Source organism: Cricetulus griseus, chromosome 2 (genome assembly GCF_003668045.3).
Source record: "Cricetulus griseus strain 17A/GY chromosome 2, alternate assembly CriGri-PICRH-1.0, whole genome shotgun sequence".
In the NCBI taxonomy this organism is placed as follows: domain Eukaryota; kingdom Metazoa; phylum Chordata; class Mammalia; order Rodentia; family Cricetidae; genus Cricetulus; species Cricetulus griseus.
In genome coordinates, this window is record NC_048595.1 from 6,775,651 (window position 1) to 6,791,825 (window position 16,175).

Below are 16,175 nucleotides of genomic sequence, written 5' to 3' on the forward strand. Positions count from 1 at the left end.
AGATTCCTCCCTATGTTTATCCTGTCTGCCTGCCAGCCCCGCCTATTTATCTCTCCTGCCTAGCTATTGGCTTTTCAGCTCTTTATTAGACCATCAGGTGTTTTAAACAGGCACAGTAACACAGGCTCACAGAGTTAAACAAATGCAACATAAACAAAAGTAACACACCTTAAAATAATATTTCCCAACATGTAAGCAACAGGATTTTGAAGTTCCTTTCACTTCTAGAGTTCCAGCACCATGAGTCAGAGGCTGAGGGTTTGGTTTTTGTTTGTTTGTTTGTTTTAGATAATAGTAATTAAAAAAAAAAAAGCTTAGGGGTTTTAAGTACCTAACATCCTAAAGCAATACAATCCAAGGCACCAGAGCCTGTTTAAGAGGACGGGCAAGTTGCCAGCTTTCCAAGTAAAGGGCTCTCAAAAACAAGGGTAGAGAGGACTGGAGTGGAGCACTAGTCAGGCAAAGCCAGATGCAGGCAATGTTGTCTAAGCAAAAACAAGTCATTGGTCTTGTCAAGGCTAATGCCAAAACAAAATGCCCAGAGCTAGCAGTTCACAGCCTTTTCCATGAGCACCCAGGCAGGATCCCGAGGGGCAGGGGCGGAACTGTCTCCTCAGAAAGCCAGATGCTGAGAAATCCCAGCAGATTTCTCAGAAAATAAAGCAAATAGCAAACACAGACTTCATTCATCACATTCTTTACAATGAAAAGCACCCACTTAAAGGCTTCCACAGGGCTGTCTTGGGCCATAATCTAAGGTGATAATTTGTTATTGTTAACTGAGGTTCAAAACAGGGGACTAACTCAGTGTTCTTGGGAGGTTCAATCCCCAATGTCAAGGCTTCCCAAGAGAGAGAACTGCACTCGGCGATTAGGAGCACAGGCTGCTCTTGCAGAGGACCCAGGTTTGCTTCCCAGCACCCACAGGGTGGTCACAAACCTCTATAACTCCAGTTCCTGACCCCCCCCCCACCAACGCCCTCTGCCTCTATAGGCACTACATACATACATGCATACATATAGGCAAAACACCTAGATATAAAATGAAAATTAATAGATCCTAAAAGAAATACCAGACCCGGTAGTGCACCTCTGTAACCTCAGTACTTGGGAGATGAAGGTAGGAAGGGCATGAGTTCAGGGTCACCCTCAGCTCTCCAGTTTAGGTGAGGTTAGCAGTGAGATCTACAGTACGGCTCACAAGCACGTACCTTCCCACCTGTGAGAGCTCACTGAGGCCTGAGGGTCAGAACTCCGCACTTTTCTCTGCTCCAGGGGGTCCCTCGTGGTGAATGAGGGGCACAGTAAGAGGAAGCAAGCCAGCTAAGGCCCCTGTGCCACAGGAAGGCCTCTGCAGACTCCGCCCTGCATTGTCAACTGGCATTTAGAGGCAAATTACAGGTGACTTACCCCAGAGTGACAGCTGCTGGAGTATGCCCTGGGCGGTATGCTCCCAGCTCTTGGGGGGGGAAAGTCTCCTTGGTCTTTTAGGGAGGTCTATATAGACCTTTGCATCTGTGTGAGGCTGAGCTTGCCTCAACTATTCTAAGCAGAACGGACTGGATATAGAATTTAGCGCACTTCGTAATCAGACAGAGACTAGAAAACAAACCAGGGCCATTCTTCTGACTAAACGTGAATTACTTTGTTTTGGGGCGCTGGGCATCAAACCCAAGGATCCCTGCATGTTAGCAAGTGTTTTTTCTTTCTGCAACTGAGTCACATCCCAGCCCTTTAAACTCTTTTTTTGTTTCAGGAAAAGAAAAAAATCAATGTGTTAAATGACCATGTGGCAGGGATTAGTTAGTATTACTCTCTGAAATAATTATCAATTTGCTTAATTGGTCTTACTTTTGATTCCTTCTTTTTTCCTTTTCCTTGGTCTTTTGAGACAGGCTGTGTAGCCCTGGCTGTCCTGGCACTCGCTCTGTAGTCCAGGCTGGCCTTGAACTCAAAGAGATCCCCCTGCCTCTGCCTCCAGAGTGCTGGGATTAAAGGCATGCACCACCACCAGCCTAACCTTTGAATTCTAAAATACTGAATATGCACAGAAACAAAACCATGTTAACACAAGCTCCTTAAGATCTTCAGTTAAGTCCAGGAATAGCCTGGAGTGTAATCCTAGCACCAGGGAGGTGGAGGACCAGCTGCTAATGGTCACTGTAGGCTACACTGAGAACAACTTGAGCCATACGAGACAGTGTCTCAAAACATAACCACACCAAGTTCTGAGCCGAGGGATAAGACCTCACGGTGCAGGAACCCTGAAGCCAGTCGCAGGCTCTTCACATCCCGAGTGATTATCATACATGTGGTTCCGTCTGGTGTGGTACGAGAGGTCTACCAGGTCTGGTCTCAAACTCCTGGGCTGAAATGATCCTCCTGCCTGAGTCTCTGAGATGCCGGAACTACAGGCTTGTACCACCACACCTAACTCTGGTACAAACAGCAAAATGAGCTGCCTGCCTCTGACTCCCAAGTGCTGAATTAAAGAGTGAGCCACCATGTCCTGCAGCTCATCGTGTTTTCACTCTGCAGGAAGCCCCAGGCTAATCCCAGCACTACATAAAACCCTCAAGATGACACTGGAAGCCCAGCACTAGGGAAGGAGAGTCACGAGGATCAGAAGTTCAAGATCTCAAGATCATCCTCAGCTACACTGTAAGTTCAAGACCAGCCTGGTACACAGGCTATCTTGTTTAAAAAAAAAAAAAATTCAAATTATGTAAAACACACTAAAAATTCTTTTTACGCCAGGTGGTAGTGGCCTTTAATCCTAGCACTTGAGAGGCAGAGGCAGGTGGATCTCTGTGAGTCTGAGGTCTACAAACTGAGTTCCAGGATCAGAGCTGTTAAAAAAGAGAAACCCTGTCTCAAAAAAAAAAAAAAAAAAAAAAAAAAAAAACCGAAAACAAAAAAAAAATTTTTTAGATCCTCTGGAATTGGAGTTACAGACAGCTGTGAGCTGCACGGTGGGTGCTGGGAATTGAGCCTGCGTCCTCTGGAGCCATCTCTCCAGCCCACACTTTAACTTGCTTGTGAAGGTTTGTTTTTACTGTATTCTGATGTGTGGTGCCTGCTCTCTTCTGTAGCACAGGCATGCGGTGCCTGCAGAGGGTGCTGAGCCACAGTGCGGGCGGGTGCTGGGAACCAGGCTCAGGTCCTTCTGTAGCCAGAGCATGTGAGGGTGCACAGTGCACGTTTCATGTCTGAGGGTGGGCATACCCGTGCCACAGCCCATGTGTGCTCAGAGCAGAGCCTGTGGAGCTGCAGCTGGTTCTCTCCTTGCAGCGTCATGTGGAAGAGTCAGGGATCCTCCCGGGGTCATACTACGGTCACCAGGGCTCCACACCAAGTGCTATTTTTTTTTACCCAAGGAGCTATCTGGCAAGATCTAAATCACATTTTTAATCTTTACTTCTACAAAAGGGTGAATCTGAGTCTTATAGACTAAGTAACTTGGAAAACCCAAGGGACAGTTTCAAACAGCCATTGCTAAGTTAAATTCTTTAATACAAATGATTAGGTACATTTGACCAATCACTGATTCAGATAATGTACATTAATAAATATTTCCTGAAAGGCAAGTGAAGTGGCCCGTGCCTATGATGGCAGCACTGGCCAAGTGGCGGACAGCCTGGGCTCTATATAGCAAGAGTCAGAAAGGGCCAGGTAGTCCCTATGGTGGAGGAGACATCTGCCCTGACCCAAGTGCTGAACCAGGGGGTTCTTCCACTGTCTCTTGCCTTCTGCCTCCTTGAGACCACAACTGACAGGCTATCATCCCACCCCATGCAGTCACTCAAAACTCACGTAACTGGGACTCTCCCTTCACCTTCTCAATTCTTCCATCGCCTCGTCATCCACGTGACTCGGGAGTTACCACCGTCATTGCCCATGTGGTGGTGTCTGTGTGTGACTGCAATGTTTTCCCACAAATCTAGCTCACACACACTCACTACAGGCTGAGTACATTTTAGTGGTCACTCAGGAAACTCCAAGGGTTTCTAAGACTTCCAGGGAGAAAATAAAATTTGAGTTTCAAGTTGCTGTCTTCACAGATCAACAAATGACTGAACGAGTGACCTGGGTCATCTTAGAATCACACGGAACTGTGGTCCCAGGAAACAGGCCAGAACAAAGCCGGCTCTCAGCTGCTACACAGTTCCAGAAGATAGCAGAGGGTGGGTGCGGAGGGCCAATTTACGGCAACAGAATCGGAGTGAGGGGAAATAAAATATGCTCCTAGCATCCGGGAGGAAAGATTTCAATCAGTGTCAGACTAGACATGGCTTAACTCTGTCAACATCCGGTTATTCCGGCCAAGGCCCCATCACTGCCCTCTGCACCAGCTGTCTCAGTTTACCAGCCTGTACTCGGATTTCTAAAGGATAAAAAATGCAATAGGCTGTAGTTCCAGTTTCTCAAGAGGCTCAGGCAGGAGAACGGCTTGGGTCTAAGAGTTCAAGTCCAACCTCAGGCAACACAGTGAGACTCCATCTTAAAATAAAGTCCAGACTATTGGGCTGGGTGTGGTGGTGGCGCACACCTTTAAAGGCACCCAATCCCGGAACTGGAGTTGCAGATGGTTGCAAGCCTTCTTGTGGGTGCTGGAAATTGAACCTAGGTCCTCTAGAGGAGCAATAAATGCTCTTAACCACCACCAAAACACCTCTCCAGCACCCCATCCCTATTTTAAAGTGGTAAGAAGTTTAACACTTTAAAGAATAGTCAGGATAGTTTTTTTGTTTTTTTTTTTTTAATGGTCAATAAACTCAACCAGTTAAACGAGCAACTATGTATCACTGGCAATAAGTGATCTAAAACATTTCACTGAAACAAGTATTGATACTGTGGCCCTTGTTATTAAGGTCCCAGAAGGGGAGTCCTGCAGGGCTGGGGGCAGCCCAATGGCAGTGTGGTTACCTAACATATACCAAGCCAAATTTAATCCCCAGAAAAGGAGGGGACAGAAAGGACAGGAGAGGAGGAGAGGGGAAAGAAAAGAACAAGAGGAGTGAAGAAGGAGGAGGAGGGGGAGGCAAGAGAGAACGGGAAGGAGAGGAGGAGGAGGGGGAGGAGGGGGAGGAGGAGGGGGGAGGAGGAAAAGAGCAAAGGAAAGAAAATGCATCCCAATGATGCAAGTTTAAAAGAGGGTGTGGGGAGGGGTGGTTGAAACAGAGTTTCTCTGTGTAGCTCTGGCTGTCCTGGAACTGGCTCTATAGATCAGGCCTTGAACTCACAGAGATCTACCTGCCTCTGCCTCCCCAGTTTCAAGATTAAAGGCATGAGCCACAAGGCTTAAAAGAGGTTTAAATATATCCAATTCACACAGAAAAGGCATTTAGGGTTTTGTTTTTTGGTTTTTTTTTTTTTTTTTTTTGTAATATGTGTGCATACACAGGAGTAAGGGCCGATTCACTGACAACATGCGGAGGTTGTTAGTATTCAGGCGTCTGTACTGGCCTGTCCTTGGGGTTCTGACAGGGAAGTCCTTGGCTGCAGCCACTGAGAGCCCCACCTGTGCTATTCACTTTGTTACCTTTCAAAAGGGCCCTGCCCACCTCCCATCCTCCTCTCTCTCTCTCTCTCCCTCCCTCCCTCCCTCTCCCCCTCTCCCTCCCTCCTCCCTCCCTCCCTCTCTCTCTCTCTCCCCTCTCCCTCTCCCCTGCGGCTCCTGTCCCCTGAGGCTGGTACCCCCTCACCTTTCCCCTTTTTATGATCCCTTTCCCTAATAAAAACCCCCTCTGCTTGAACCCTGCCGCATAGCTTTTCTTAAGTTACAAGAGAGGCCAGAGAACACTTTGAGAACTTGGTTCTCTCCTTCCACCACCTCTCTGGGAATCCAACTCAGGTCTCCAGGCATGTGTGGCAGTTACTTTACCTGCTGAGCAGTCTTGCTAGCCCAACAGCTAAGGTTTTTGTTTTTAATATTATTTTATTTTACATGTCTGAGTTTTGCCTGTATGAAGGGATGCATCTGTGGAGCTGGAATTATGGATGGTCATGAGGTGCCATGCTAGCACGGGGAACCAAACCTGGGTCCTCTGTAAGAACAGCCAATGCTCTTAGCCCCTGAGCCATCTCTCCAGCCCCTAAATTCTGTTTTGCTTTTACAATAACTGGGGATCAAATCCAGGCACGTGTGAGCACACATGCGCGCATGCACACAGACACACACACAGACACACACACAGACACACACACTCCACGTGCTCTAGCATAAAGCCACACTTTTTTACCTTATTGTAGCCACAATGTTTACCTTATTTTTATTTATGTGTATGTGTATGCCACATGTGTGCCTGTGTGTGCCTGAGGGAGGTCAGAAGAGGCATCAGATCACCTGAAGCTGGAATTACAGGCGGTTGGGAGCTGCCTGATAAGAATGCTGGGAGCGAATTCAGGTTCTCTGGAGGAGCAGCAGCAAGGTAGTGTCACTGCCGGCCACACCTCCAGCCCCAGGGTATTTATTTATTTGAGACTTCGAAGTACAGCCAGGGCATCCTAGTTACTCCAGGGCTAAGCAAGTACAGGCACCTATACACCGGGCACAGCCAACCCTTGCCAAGCGAAGACGCTTTGCTTAGGAGTCACACACAGGCTATTTACAGAATCTCAGAAGATCAGCCCTCACCAATTTGGGGCTTATAATCCACCCTGATTTCTGAGCTACCCTGCCATTAATGCAAAGCAGTAACTGGGGGCTCAGGCACAAGGCCACCAGTCCTCACCGCCAGACCCCACCCCACTGTTCCTGCACGAATTTTACCTGGGGGTGGGGGTGGGAGGGGGGAATAGACACAGAAAAAAATTAGGCAGCAGCGCACTGTTCTTATTTCTTTAATAAATGTTTGAAATGCATGGAAGGAAAACAAAGATGAGGGATTAGCTGTGAATTTTAATTACTGTCATCCTAGGTGCTAATCCCAAATGCAATTTGAAACTGGCAGGAATTAACCAATTCACTTAAAGGTAAACACAATCTGTTTGACACAGGGTTTTAATCCCCCAAATCACACATCAACCCCACTTGCTCTCACTGTCTCTGTGGCCTTAGAATAACATGTCTCTGGCCAGGTGTTGTGCACACAAAGAAGGGGCAGCTCTCATCCCGAGGCTACTAATGAATAAAAAACCAGAGCTTTCCCGTGGGGCTGGAGGGGAGCTTCAGCTGGGGAGCTATGCAGTGACTGTTTCAGCTGAGAGGCTGAGGCAGGAGGATTGCTCAGTTAAAGGCCAGTCTGAGATGCATAGTAAGCCCATGTCAAAAAATGTGTTCACTACACACGCCCTTGACCTGTAGAGTACTTGCCTAGCATGCAGGAAGCCACACTAGAGTGTAAGAGTGTATGTGTGCGTGCGTGCATGGGTGCCCATGTGCCTGTGAAATCCCCAACACCCACAAGCTGGGCATGGTAGCACATGCCTGTGGTCCTCGAACACAGAGGTCCAGGCAGAATCTGGATCAGAAGTTCAAAGGTCATTCAGAATCTGGATCAGAAGTTCAAAGTCATTCTCAACTTCCTATGGAGCTGCAGGCTAGTCTAGGCTCCATGAGACCCTGTCTCCAAAAATTGTTAAGTATTGGGAAGAACTTAGAATAAGTATTTTTGTTTCATTCATTTTAAGGAGGTATTAAAGATGACATTTATTCTTACTAAGTTTTTTTGTTTTGTTTTTTGGATTTTGGTTTTTTCGAGACAGGGTTTCTCTGTGGCTTTGGAGGCTGTCCTGGAACTCACTATGTAGACCAGGCTGGTCTCAAACTCAGAGATCCACCTGCCTCTGCCTCCCACGTGCTGGGACCAAGGCCTGTGCCACCACCGCCCGGCTGCAACTGTCATCTTCTAAGCGAGCTGCAGCCTAGGAACTGATGTGTCATTTCCGAGCGCTTCATGAAGTTCAGCCCTGCCCGGGCGCCTAGTCCCACATTCTGCTTGTGTCCCTCAATGAGCTGGCTCCATCGCAGATCACCAAACATGAGAACCTGGGAGATACTGGGTCACAAAATGTTGTGGGCCTCAGAGTGCAAAGTGACAAAAAGAGCCTCAGGCTGAGGTGACGCCAAGATAGGAGAGATAGGACCCAGTCCAAAGCAAAGCAGAGCATGAGAGAGAGGCTTTGTATCCTGAGCCCCAAGGTCTGCACAAGCCTGTGGGGGGGAGGGGGGCGACAGGAGGTGCAAGCCAAGGACAGCACCATCACAGTTCCTTCCAACTTTGTTCAAAACCCTGGGACACAGTCACCAAGGAAGGAACCGGTTAGCCGAAACGTTCCTGTACTCATTAATGTTCATAGCATAAAAAAGGTACCAAGTGGACAAAACCAAATGCCTACCCACTGATGAATAAACAAACAAGATGTACCAAATGGCCAAAAAAGTTCTGACACACGCTATGATACTGATAAATCTTTTTTTTTTAAGGATTTTTATTTATTATGTATACAGTGTTCTGCCTGCAGGATAGAAGAGGGCACCAGATCCCATTACAGATGGTTGTGAGCCACCATGTGATTGCCAGGAATTGAACTCAGGACCTCTGGAAGAGTAGCCAGTGCTCTTAACCTCTGAGCCATCTCTCCAGACTGATACTGATGAATCTTAAAAATATACTATGTGGCCAGGTGCACTCAGGAGGCAGAGGCAGGTGGATCTCTGAGTTTGAAGCCAGCCTGGTCTACAGAGTGAGTTCTAGAACAGCTAAGGCTACACTGAGAAGCCCTGTCTTGAAAGAAAGAAAGAAAGAAAGAAAGAAAGAAAGAAAGAAAGAAAGAAAGGAAGAAAGAGAGGGGGGAGGGAGGGGGAGGGGGAAGGGGGAGAGGGAGAGGGAGGAGAAGGAGAAGGAGAAGGAGGAGAAGGAGTGAGGTACACAAAGGAAGCTTGGTCAAATATCCTGACAACACTGGTGTACAATGCAATGTTCAGAACAAGTAAATCCAGACAGAAAACCGGCAGTTGTCAAAGGCATTGATATTTTGAACTGTACAGGGTTTGGGATGAACTGGAATTTGACTGTGGTTATGGGAACCAAACTGTGAATTTGTGAATATCACCAAATCGTACACTTTAAAGAGTTAATTTCAGTTCCATCTCAGCACTGTATAAATGCTGTAGGGTGGTACATGTCTAAAATCCAAGCCCTAGGGTGGTACATGCCTATAATCCCAGCCCTAGGGTGGTACATGCCTATAACCCCAGCCCTAGGGTGGTACATGCCTATAATCCCAGCCCTAGGGTGGTACATGCCTATAATCCCAGCCCTAGGGTGGTACATGCCTATAATCCCAGCCCTAGGGTGGTACATGCCTATAATCCCAGCCCGGGGTGGAAAGTGACAGGAGGATCACAAACGCAAGGTCAAGCTCGATATATGGCAAATTGAAGGCCAGCTATATGAGACTGTTTCCTATGGCCAGGGTGGCTCAGCCTGTAATTAATGTGCCTGCTACACAATCATGAGGTCCTGGGTTCAGATCTCCAGCACCCATGTAAAAGCCAGGTGTGGTCACAAAGGCCTATGACTCTATCCTTGGGGTGGAGAAAACTGGAGACATTTGGATTTGCTGCCTTGCCAGTCTAGCCAGCCGGAGAGCTCTGGGTTCAGTGAGAGACCCTGGATGAAAATATAAGATGGAAGACAGGTAGTGTGGTACTGGCCTTTAATACCAGAACTCGGGAGGCAGAGGCAGCTGGATCTCTGTGAGTTCAAGGCCAGCTGGTCTACAAAGCGTCACAGAGAAACCTTGTCTCAAAAAAGAAAAAGAAAAAAAATATGTAAGATGGAGGACAAAGGAGAAAGACACCTGACAGCAACCTCTGACACACACAAACAGAGATTTTACGGCATGTGAATTCTATCTCCGTAGCATTGTTCAAAGGGAGCGTTTGGCTGGAGCTCAGTGGTAGAGCTCGTGTCTAGTATGCACAAGGCCTTAGGTTCCATCTACAGCATAATAATCAGTTGATTAGTTTTTAAATGGCTATGAGAAACAGTGGCCTTCTTTTGACCTCTGTTCAGAGGTTGAGTGGTGACCTAGCATGCATGAGGCCCTAGGTTCAGTTCCCAGAACCAAAGGCAAAAGATGAGGAAAAAGGAAGAGTTAGACAGGAAATCAGAACAACCTCCCCAGGAGCTCCTGGGACAGGAGAATCAGACTGATCTGAAACAGGTGACTGAGACAATGTCCACCCTGACCAGAAAGGCACAAAGGCAAGCACAGGCCTTCCTTTGGTCCACGCCTGCCACTAGCCTCCTGCTGGGGTTCAGAGTGGAAGGAAGTTGACCTTCAATGCGTTGTACAGGCTTTTAAGACACTTTATATTGTTACTTTGAAATAACTGAATCTTTGCGGAGAACCTTTACAAAAAAAAAAAAAAAAAAAGAACCCACTCAGCAAGACATCCTGTGAAAATGTCTAATCTAATAATATCATCCTAAAGCTAAATGATAAAATGAACAAAACCACACCTAAAATGCTGGAGACTAAGGGCAGGCCAATTCTGTGCCACGTGGTGGCAGGTCTTCAGGAAACCTGTTCAGGGAGGGGGCTGTCACAGCGTGAGGCTCCCATCTGTGGCCTTTTCATAGCCTCCGCTTGTGTCTAAAGGACTCTGGAGTTCGGGGTTTTTTTAACAATGAAAGAACATGACTTTGCATAAATCAGCTCCACCAGTCTGGAGCGCACATTCCTCACCCTCTATGTAAGACTTAAGTTGTACTTTATAGGCAAATAGACATTTAAGTTTCCATTTGCAAACATGAATTTCTTTTCAGAAACTCTGCTTCTACCAAGACAAGACCACAAGAAAAGCAAGGTAGAATACATGAGGCTCCACTAGAATACATGAGGCTCAAGGCTCCTGGTGGCTGGCCTGGAGCTCACTACATGGCCCAGGTTTGCTTTAAACTTGTGGCAATTCTCCTGCTTCACCATCCTGTGAGTTATATTACAGGCATAAGTTGTCGTCATCGTCGTCGTCCTGCCTGGTTTGTTTTAGTTTTTAAAAAAGATTTATTTACCCTCATATTTTTTTAAATTATCTTTATTTTATGTGCATTGGTGTTTTGCCTGTGTGTATGTCTGTGTGAAGGTGTCAGATCTTGGAGCTATAAGACAGTTGTGAGCTGCCATGTGGGTGCTGGGAATTGAACCAGGTCCTCTGGAGGAGCAGCCAGTGCTTTTAACCACTGAGCCATCTCTTCAGCTTCCCTTATTTTTTTAATGTATCTTTTACTTGCATGTATGTCTGTGCAACGCATGTGTGCAGTGCCCATGGAGACCAAGAGAGGGCACCAGATCCACTGGAACTGAAATTACAGATGGTTGTGAGCAACCACCACGTGGGTACTGGGAACCAGACCTAGGTCTCTGCAAGAACAGTAAGTCCCTTAACCACTGAGCCATCTCTCCAGCCCCAGTTCTATTTTTAAATGTGTGTGTATTACACACACACACACACACACACACACACACACACACACACTTTGAAGCCATTGCTTGGCTTCAAATCACCCTACAGAAAAAGAATTTCTATGAAAAATGCTTGGTTTTATCTCCTAAAGTATATGGCCAAAGCATTAATTAATCGCCTAATCCAATACTCCAAAGTTGAAGACCTTTAAACTATGGCATACTAAGAATTAGTAACATTAGCCGGGCAGTGATGGCACATGCCTTTAATCCCAGCACTCAGAAGGCAGAGGCAGACAAATCTCTGAGTTCGAGGCCAGCCTGGTCTACAGAGGGAGTTCCAGAATGGGCTCCAAAGCTACAGAGAAACCCTTGTCTTGAAAATTAAAAAAAAAAATAATTAGCAATATTTTATTAATTCTTCTGCATCTAGAGATCCAAACAACTACAAGTGTTAGACAAATAATAATAAATTCTATATTGAAATTGACTAGCCTGCTTCAAAGTTATTTCTAAAAACCTATTAACAAGAGCTATGGTCTCTCTTCCCAAACAATAAACAACTAATGTAAAGAAAATAAACAAGGTAAATGCTATGCAAAAATGATTAAGTCAGGTGGATCTGTGTAAGTTTGAGACCAGCCTGACCTACAGAGTGAGTTCTAGGACAACCTCCAAAGCTACACAGAGAAACCCTGTCTCGAACACCCTCTCAAAAAAGAACAAGTAACATAAATAAAGCAAGATTTAGTGGTTCAGAGAAAGAGAGAATCTCAAGAGAAAATTCAGCTGTCAAACAGGACAGTGAGGAAGCTTACACGTTGCTATCATGTTTTACTGTTGGTATTTGATTTTGAAGACAAAAACAAAACAAAACAAAAAAAAAAAAACCAACAACTAACACTTCAGTTTTAGGCTGTGAGATCTCTGTGTGAAAACTCTGCCAGGCAGTGGTGGTGCACACCTTTAATCCCAGCACTCAGGAGGCAGAGGCAGGTGGATCTTTGTGGGTTCAAGGCCAGCCTGGTCTGCAAAGTGAGTTCTAGGATAGCCAGGGCTACACAGAGAAACCCGGTCTCAAAAGCAAAAGAGGAAAAGGTAAATTTTGGGGAAAATAACAGTGACTATGACATCATCTAGCTTTCTGCTTTCCCTACTTCAGCTCCTATTTGCTGAGCACGTTCCAGAACCCCTTGGCTGGAAGATAAGCTACAGCAGGTCCAACCACCTAGGGAATGCAGAGGAGACCTCTAGTCTTCTGATTTACTTGATTTTTTTAATTAAAGTGAAATTCTGTAGTACTCTAAGACAAAACAACTAATAAGTCAGACAAGAGGTGCAAGCCTGTAACCTCAGCAGTGGGAAAAAGAGCCAGGCGGAATCTCCACGAGTTCAAGGACAGCCTGGTCTACACAGCAAGCTTCAGGCTACAGAGTGAGACTGTGTCAAAAATGGGAAAAAAGTAAAAATTTTCAAATGATAATTATTAACGATCCACTGCAATTTATATTAGGATAGCTATCATTTCCAATCTAAGTCTGCAAGTGAACTTTATTCCATTAACAATTACTCAAGGTATATGGAGTATGAACAGCAGTTTATGACATTCTAAGAAGTGTGGCTCAGTAGCAGGGCACTTGCCAGGCCTAGGAAAGGCCCTGGGCTCCGTCCCCAGCACCAACACGGCTGGGAGGGCTCAGAGGCTGCATATTTACAAATAAAACTCATTTGTGACATTTCAAACTGAAATTGTTGTATTTGCATGTCATGGAATATTCATGAATGTGCAAGCTGGAAAAGAAAAAGAAACAACAAATGCAAAAGAAAAACTGATGTTCAAATGTTTTTATTTTGAAGAATAAGAGCCCCAAAGGACCAGGAAAAAAAACAGAGAAATCAGATTACAAATGACTCAAAAACTCAACCCGAGGGAGGAAATTTCCTATTCCTCTCTACCACTCTGGCATGATAACCAGGTGAGGCTGATAACATAGTTCAACCTAAGTAATTAATGAAGAACAAACTTTAAAGCCACGGATGCAAACAAGCAGTGCTATTATCAACTAAACTAAATGTTATCTGAACTGTTTCTAAAATACCCAACCCAAGCACTTTTTTTTTTAAATGTATGGGTTTTCTTCCCCCCCCCAAAAAAAAACTGACTTTTTTCCCTCTTGGATATATCACCTTCAGACCTTATTTCAGAGTTGGCTTGATTAAACTTTTAAAAAATCAAATGCAGCTAATTAGATACTTAGTGCCAAGGGGGAGCTAACTTTGACAAGAATGGACAGAATGCTCTAAATGAAATAAAGTAACTTTTCACGGTTTATCACCCTCTGTGTGGCACACCGGAACAAAGGGTGCCTTGGCCTCTCTTGCCCTTCAATTTGTCAACACAACTTTCCTATGTCAGGCTGAGGAGGAAAAGCCATCTTTTTTTAAAGCTTGAAAAGTTATAATGTGACCATCTCATCCAGACTACTATTAATCCTCCTCCCCCAAAGTTCTTTTGATTACCAAAATATACACTCGAAGCAAATAGATTCGAGCACTCCATAGAACCTGGAATACTTTAAGACCATGGAAAACGTGTATGGTTTCAAGGTCCATTCAAAAGCCTTTATCTGCAATGCGTAAGCTTTTTGGTGGTAAGCTCAGTCAATGTCATAAGGCAGGTAAAACGTTTGGTTTTAGTGGATGAATATGTAAAACATCAGTTAGCAAAGAAATATTATTTGCCACCTACAATCCTAAGGAATGAGCGCGACTACTGGTTTCTGTGGTGGTCATACAAGTCTTGCACTTTACTGTAAAGCTGCGGGAGATGAACACTTTGCTCACACCCTGTGTGTGGGTGAGAAGTGGTCACAAAACACCTTCTCAATTTCGCCTCTGAGTAAAAGGGTGGGAAGGAAACGGAGTTTTCGCCCTGCTACTTAGGAAGACACGTTTAAAGGACTTGGAGAAGAGGCGGAAAGGGGCGAAGTCGTGGTGTCCACCTAGCCGCAGCGGAGAACCGGGATCTTGGGAAGGGATGCGGAGGAGTGGATTCTTATGTAAGCACACACCAAAATCCGAGCGTGCACCCCCAGGCTGATGCATTTCTGAGCACCCAACACACGTACACTGCATCCCACCCAGGAGCGCACCCCCAGGCTGAGGGCGCTACTGGAAAGTGGGCTGACCCCCTCCGCGTGTCCCCTCATCTCCCCAGATCAGCACCTCCACCAGTCTGGGGCTGCAACTGGGCGGTGAAGGCCCAGGTGCCCCGCCCGGAAATAAAATTGGCTTCCCCAGGCAACTGCAGCGCGCGCCTAGGTTCTCCGGAGCTCAGAGCCCGGCTCGGCACGCCTGGACCTGAACCTCACCGAGGGAGCCGAGTCGGTGCTCCGCACTCAGCCCGGAGCCCCGCGTCCCAGTAACACCACGCCGCTCGCACCGACCGACCCCTGCGCGCTGGCCCCATCCCCGCACTGGTCCTGCACCTGTGCACCTGATACGACCTCCGCGCTGGGCCCCGAACCTCGCCCAATACGACGTGTGCACTCGGACCTGGCGCAGGACCCGGGCCCTGGCACAATTCCCACACTCGGACCCAAACCCTGCAGCCCTACACGACTCCTACACGGTGTCCCCACCGTGCACCCGGTTACTCTGCCCGAACTCGGACCCAAACCGAACCCTGCCTGACACAATGCGCGCACTAGGACCCGAACCCTGGGCTCTGGCACGATTCCCGCCCTCGGCCCAGAACCCCGAGGCCCTGCGTGACTCCAGCGCGGCACCCACCTTACCCACAACCCAGCCGCCCCGCAGGACTCCCGCCCTCGGGCCCCCACCTTGAGCCGGGGGTCACGGTTCCCGCACCCCGCCCCGGCCCCGGCCCCGACCCGAACCCCGCGGCCCCGCAGGACTCCCGCCCTCGGCCTAAGCTTGCGCCCCGTTGTGGATCCCGCACCCGGCTCACCGCGCCCCGCCGCTTACCTCGCGCGGCCCAGACCCCGCCGCCGCACAGCAGCCCGGCCAGCAGCAGCCGGACGGCCGGGGCCAGCGCGGGCGCAGGGCGGCGCAGCATCGCTCGGGCTCGGCTGGGCGCTCGGCTCGGGCGCCGCGGCCGCCCGACGCGGAAGCGACAGAAGGCGCGCGGGCCGCTACGAGGGGCGCAGGCGCGGCCGGGGGCCCCGCGGCTGGGCGGCGCGGCGAGCACCGGGACGGGAGCAGCGGCCGCCGTGCTGCTGGGCGCGCGCGCCCCTCCCCGAGTCAGCAGCGCTGCGCTGGAGGCGGCGGCGGCGGCTAAGATGGCGGCGGCGCTCTCTCTCGGGTCCGGCGAGGGTACCGGCCGGGGGCGGGGTGGCGGCGGGCGGCGCTCGGGCGGCGGGCGGGCGGGGCGGGGAGGGAGGAAGGCAGGAGGGAGGGAGGGAGCGCGCGCACGTTCCGCGCTCCGAGCCCGCGGTGCGCGCCTGCGGGGACGCGCCGAGGAGGACTGGCCCGGGAGCGGCCCACAGGGACCCGCGAGGACCCGCAGGACGCGCCCCCTGCCCGCGGCCGCCCCAGAGCATCCGCGCCGCCTCCCCGCGCGCGCGCCTCTGGACGCCGCACCTGGAAGCCCCGCAAAGCTCCTGGGGACCCTCGAACCCAAGTTCTTGCCCTTCCACCCCTTAGGACTGCAGATCCCAGGGCCTCGGAGCTCCAGCACCCGGTTACTTGGGCCCAGCGGTGTCTCCTCCAAGCATCTCAGTGACCTCCTCTGCCAAGTG

The 16,175-nt window shown here is 48.6% G+C and overlaps 1 protein-coding gene across 4 annotated transcripts in view; it reads right to left on the bottom strand.

The window, feature by feature from the left end:
* The window catches only part of Clstn1 (calsyntenin 1), a 61,425-nt gene extending 45,647 nt beyond the window's left edge, over window positions 1-15,778 (bottom strand). For all 4 annotated transcript variants that reach the window (XM_027398279.2, XM_027398277.2, XM_027398278.2 and 1 more), the window contains exon 1: window positions 15,403-15,778. In XM_027398279.2, coding sequence (XP_027254080.1) covers window positions 15,403-15,493 — 91 coding nt within the window. In that variant the 5' untranslated portion in view covers window positions 15,494-15,778. The remainder of the gene's footprint in view (window positions 1-15,402) is intronic.
* Window positions 15,779-16,175: the final 397 nt, after the last annotated feature.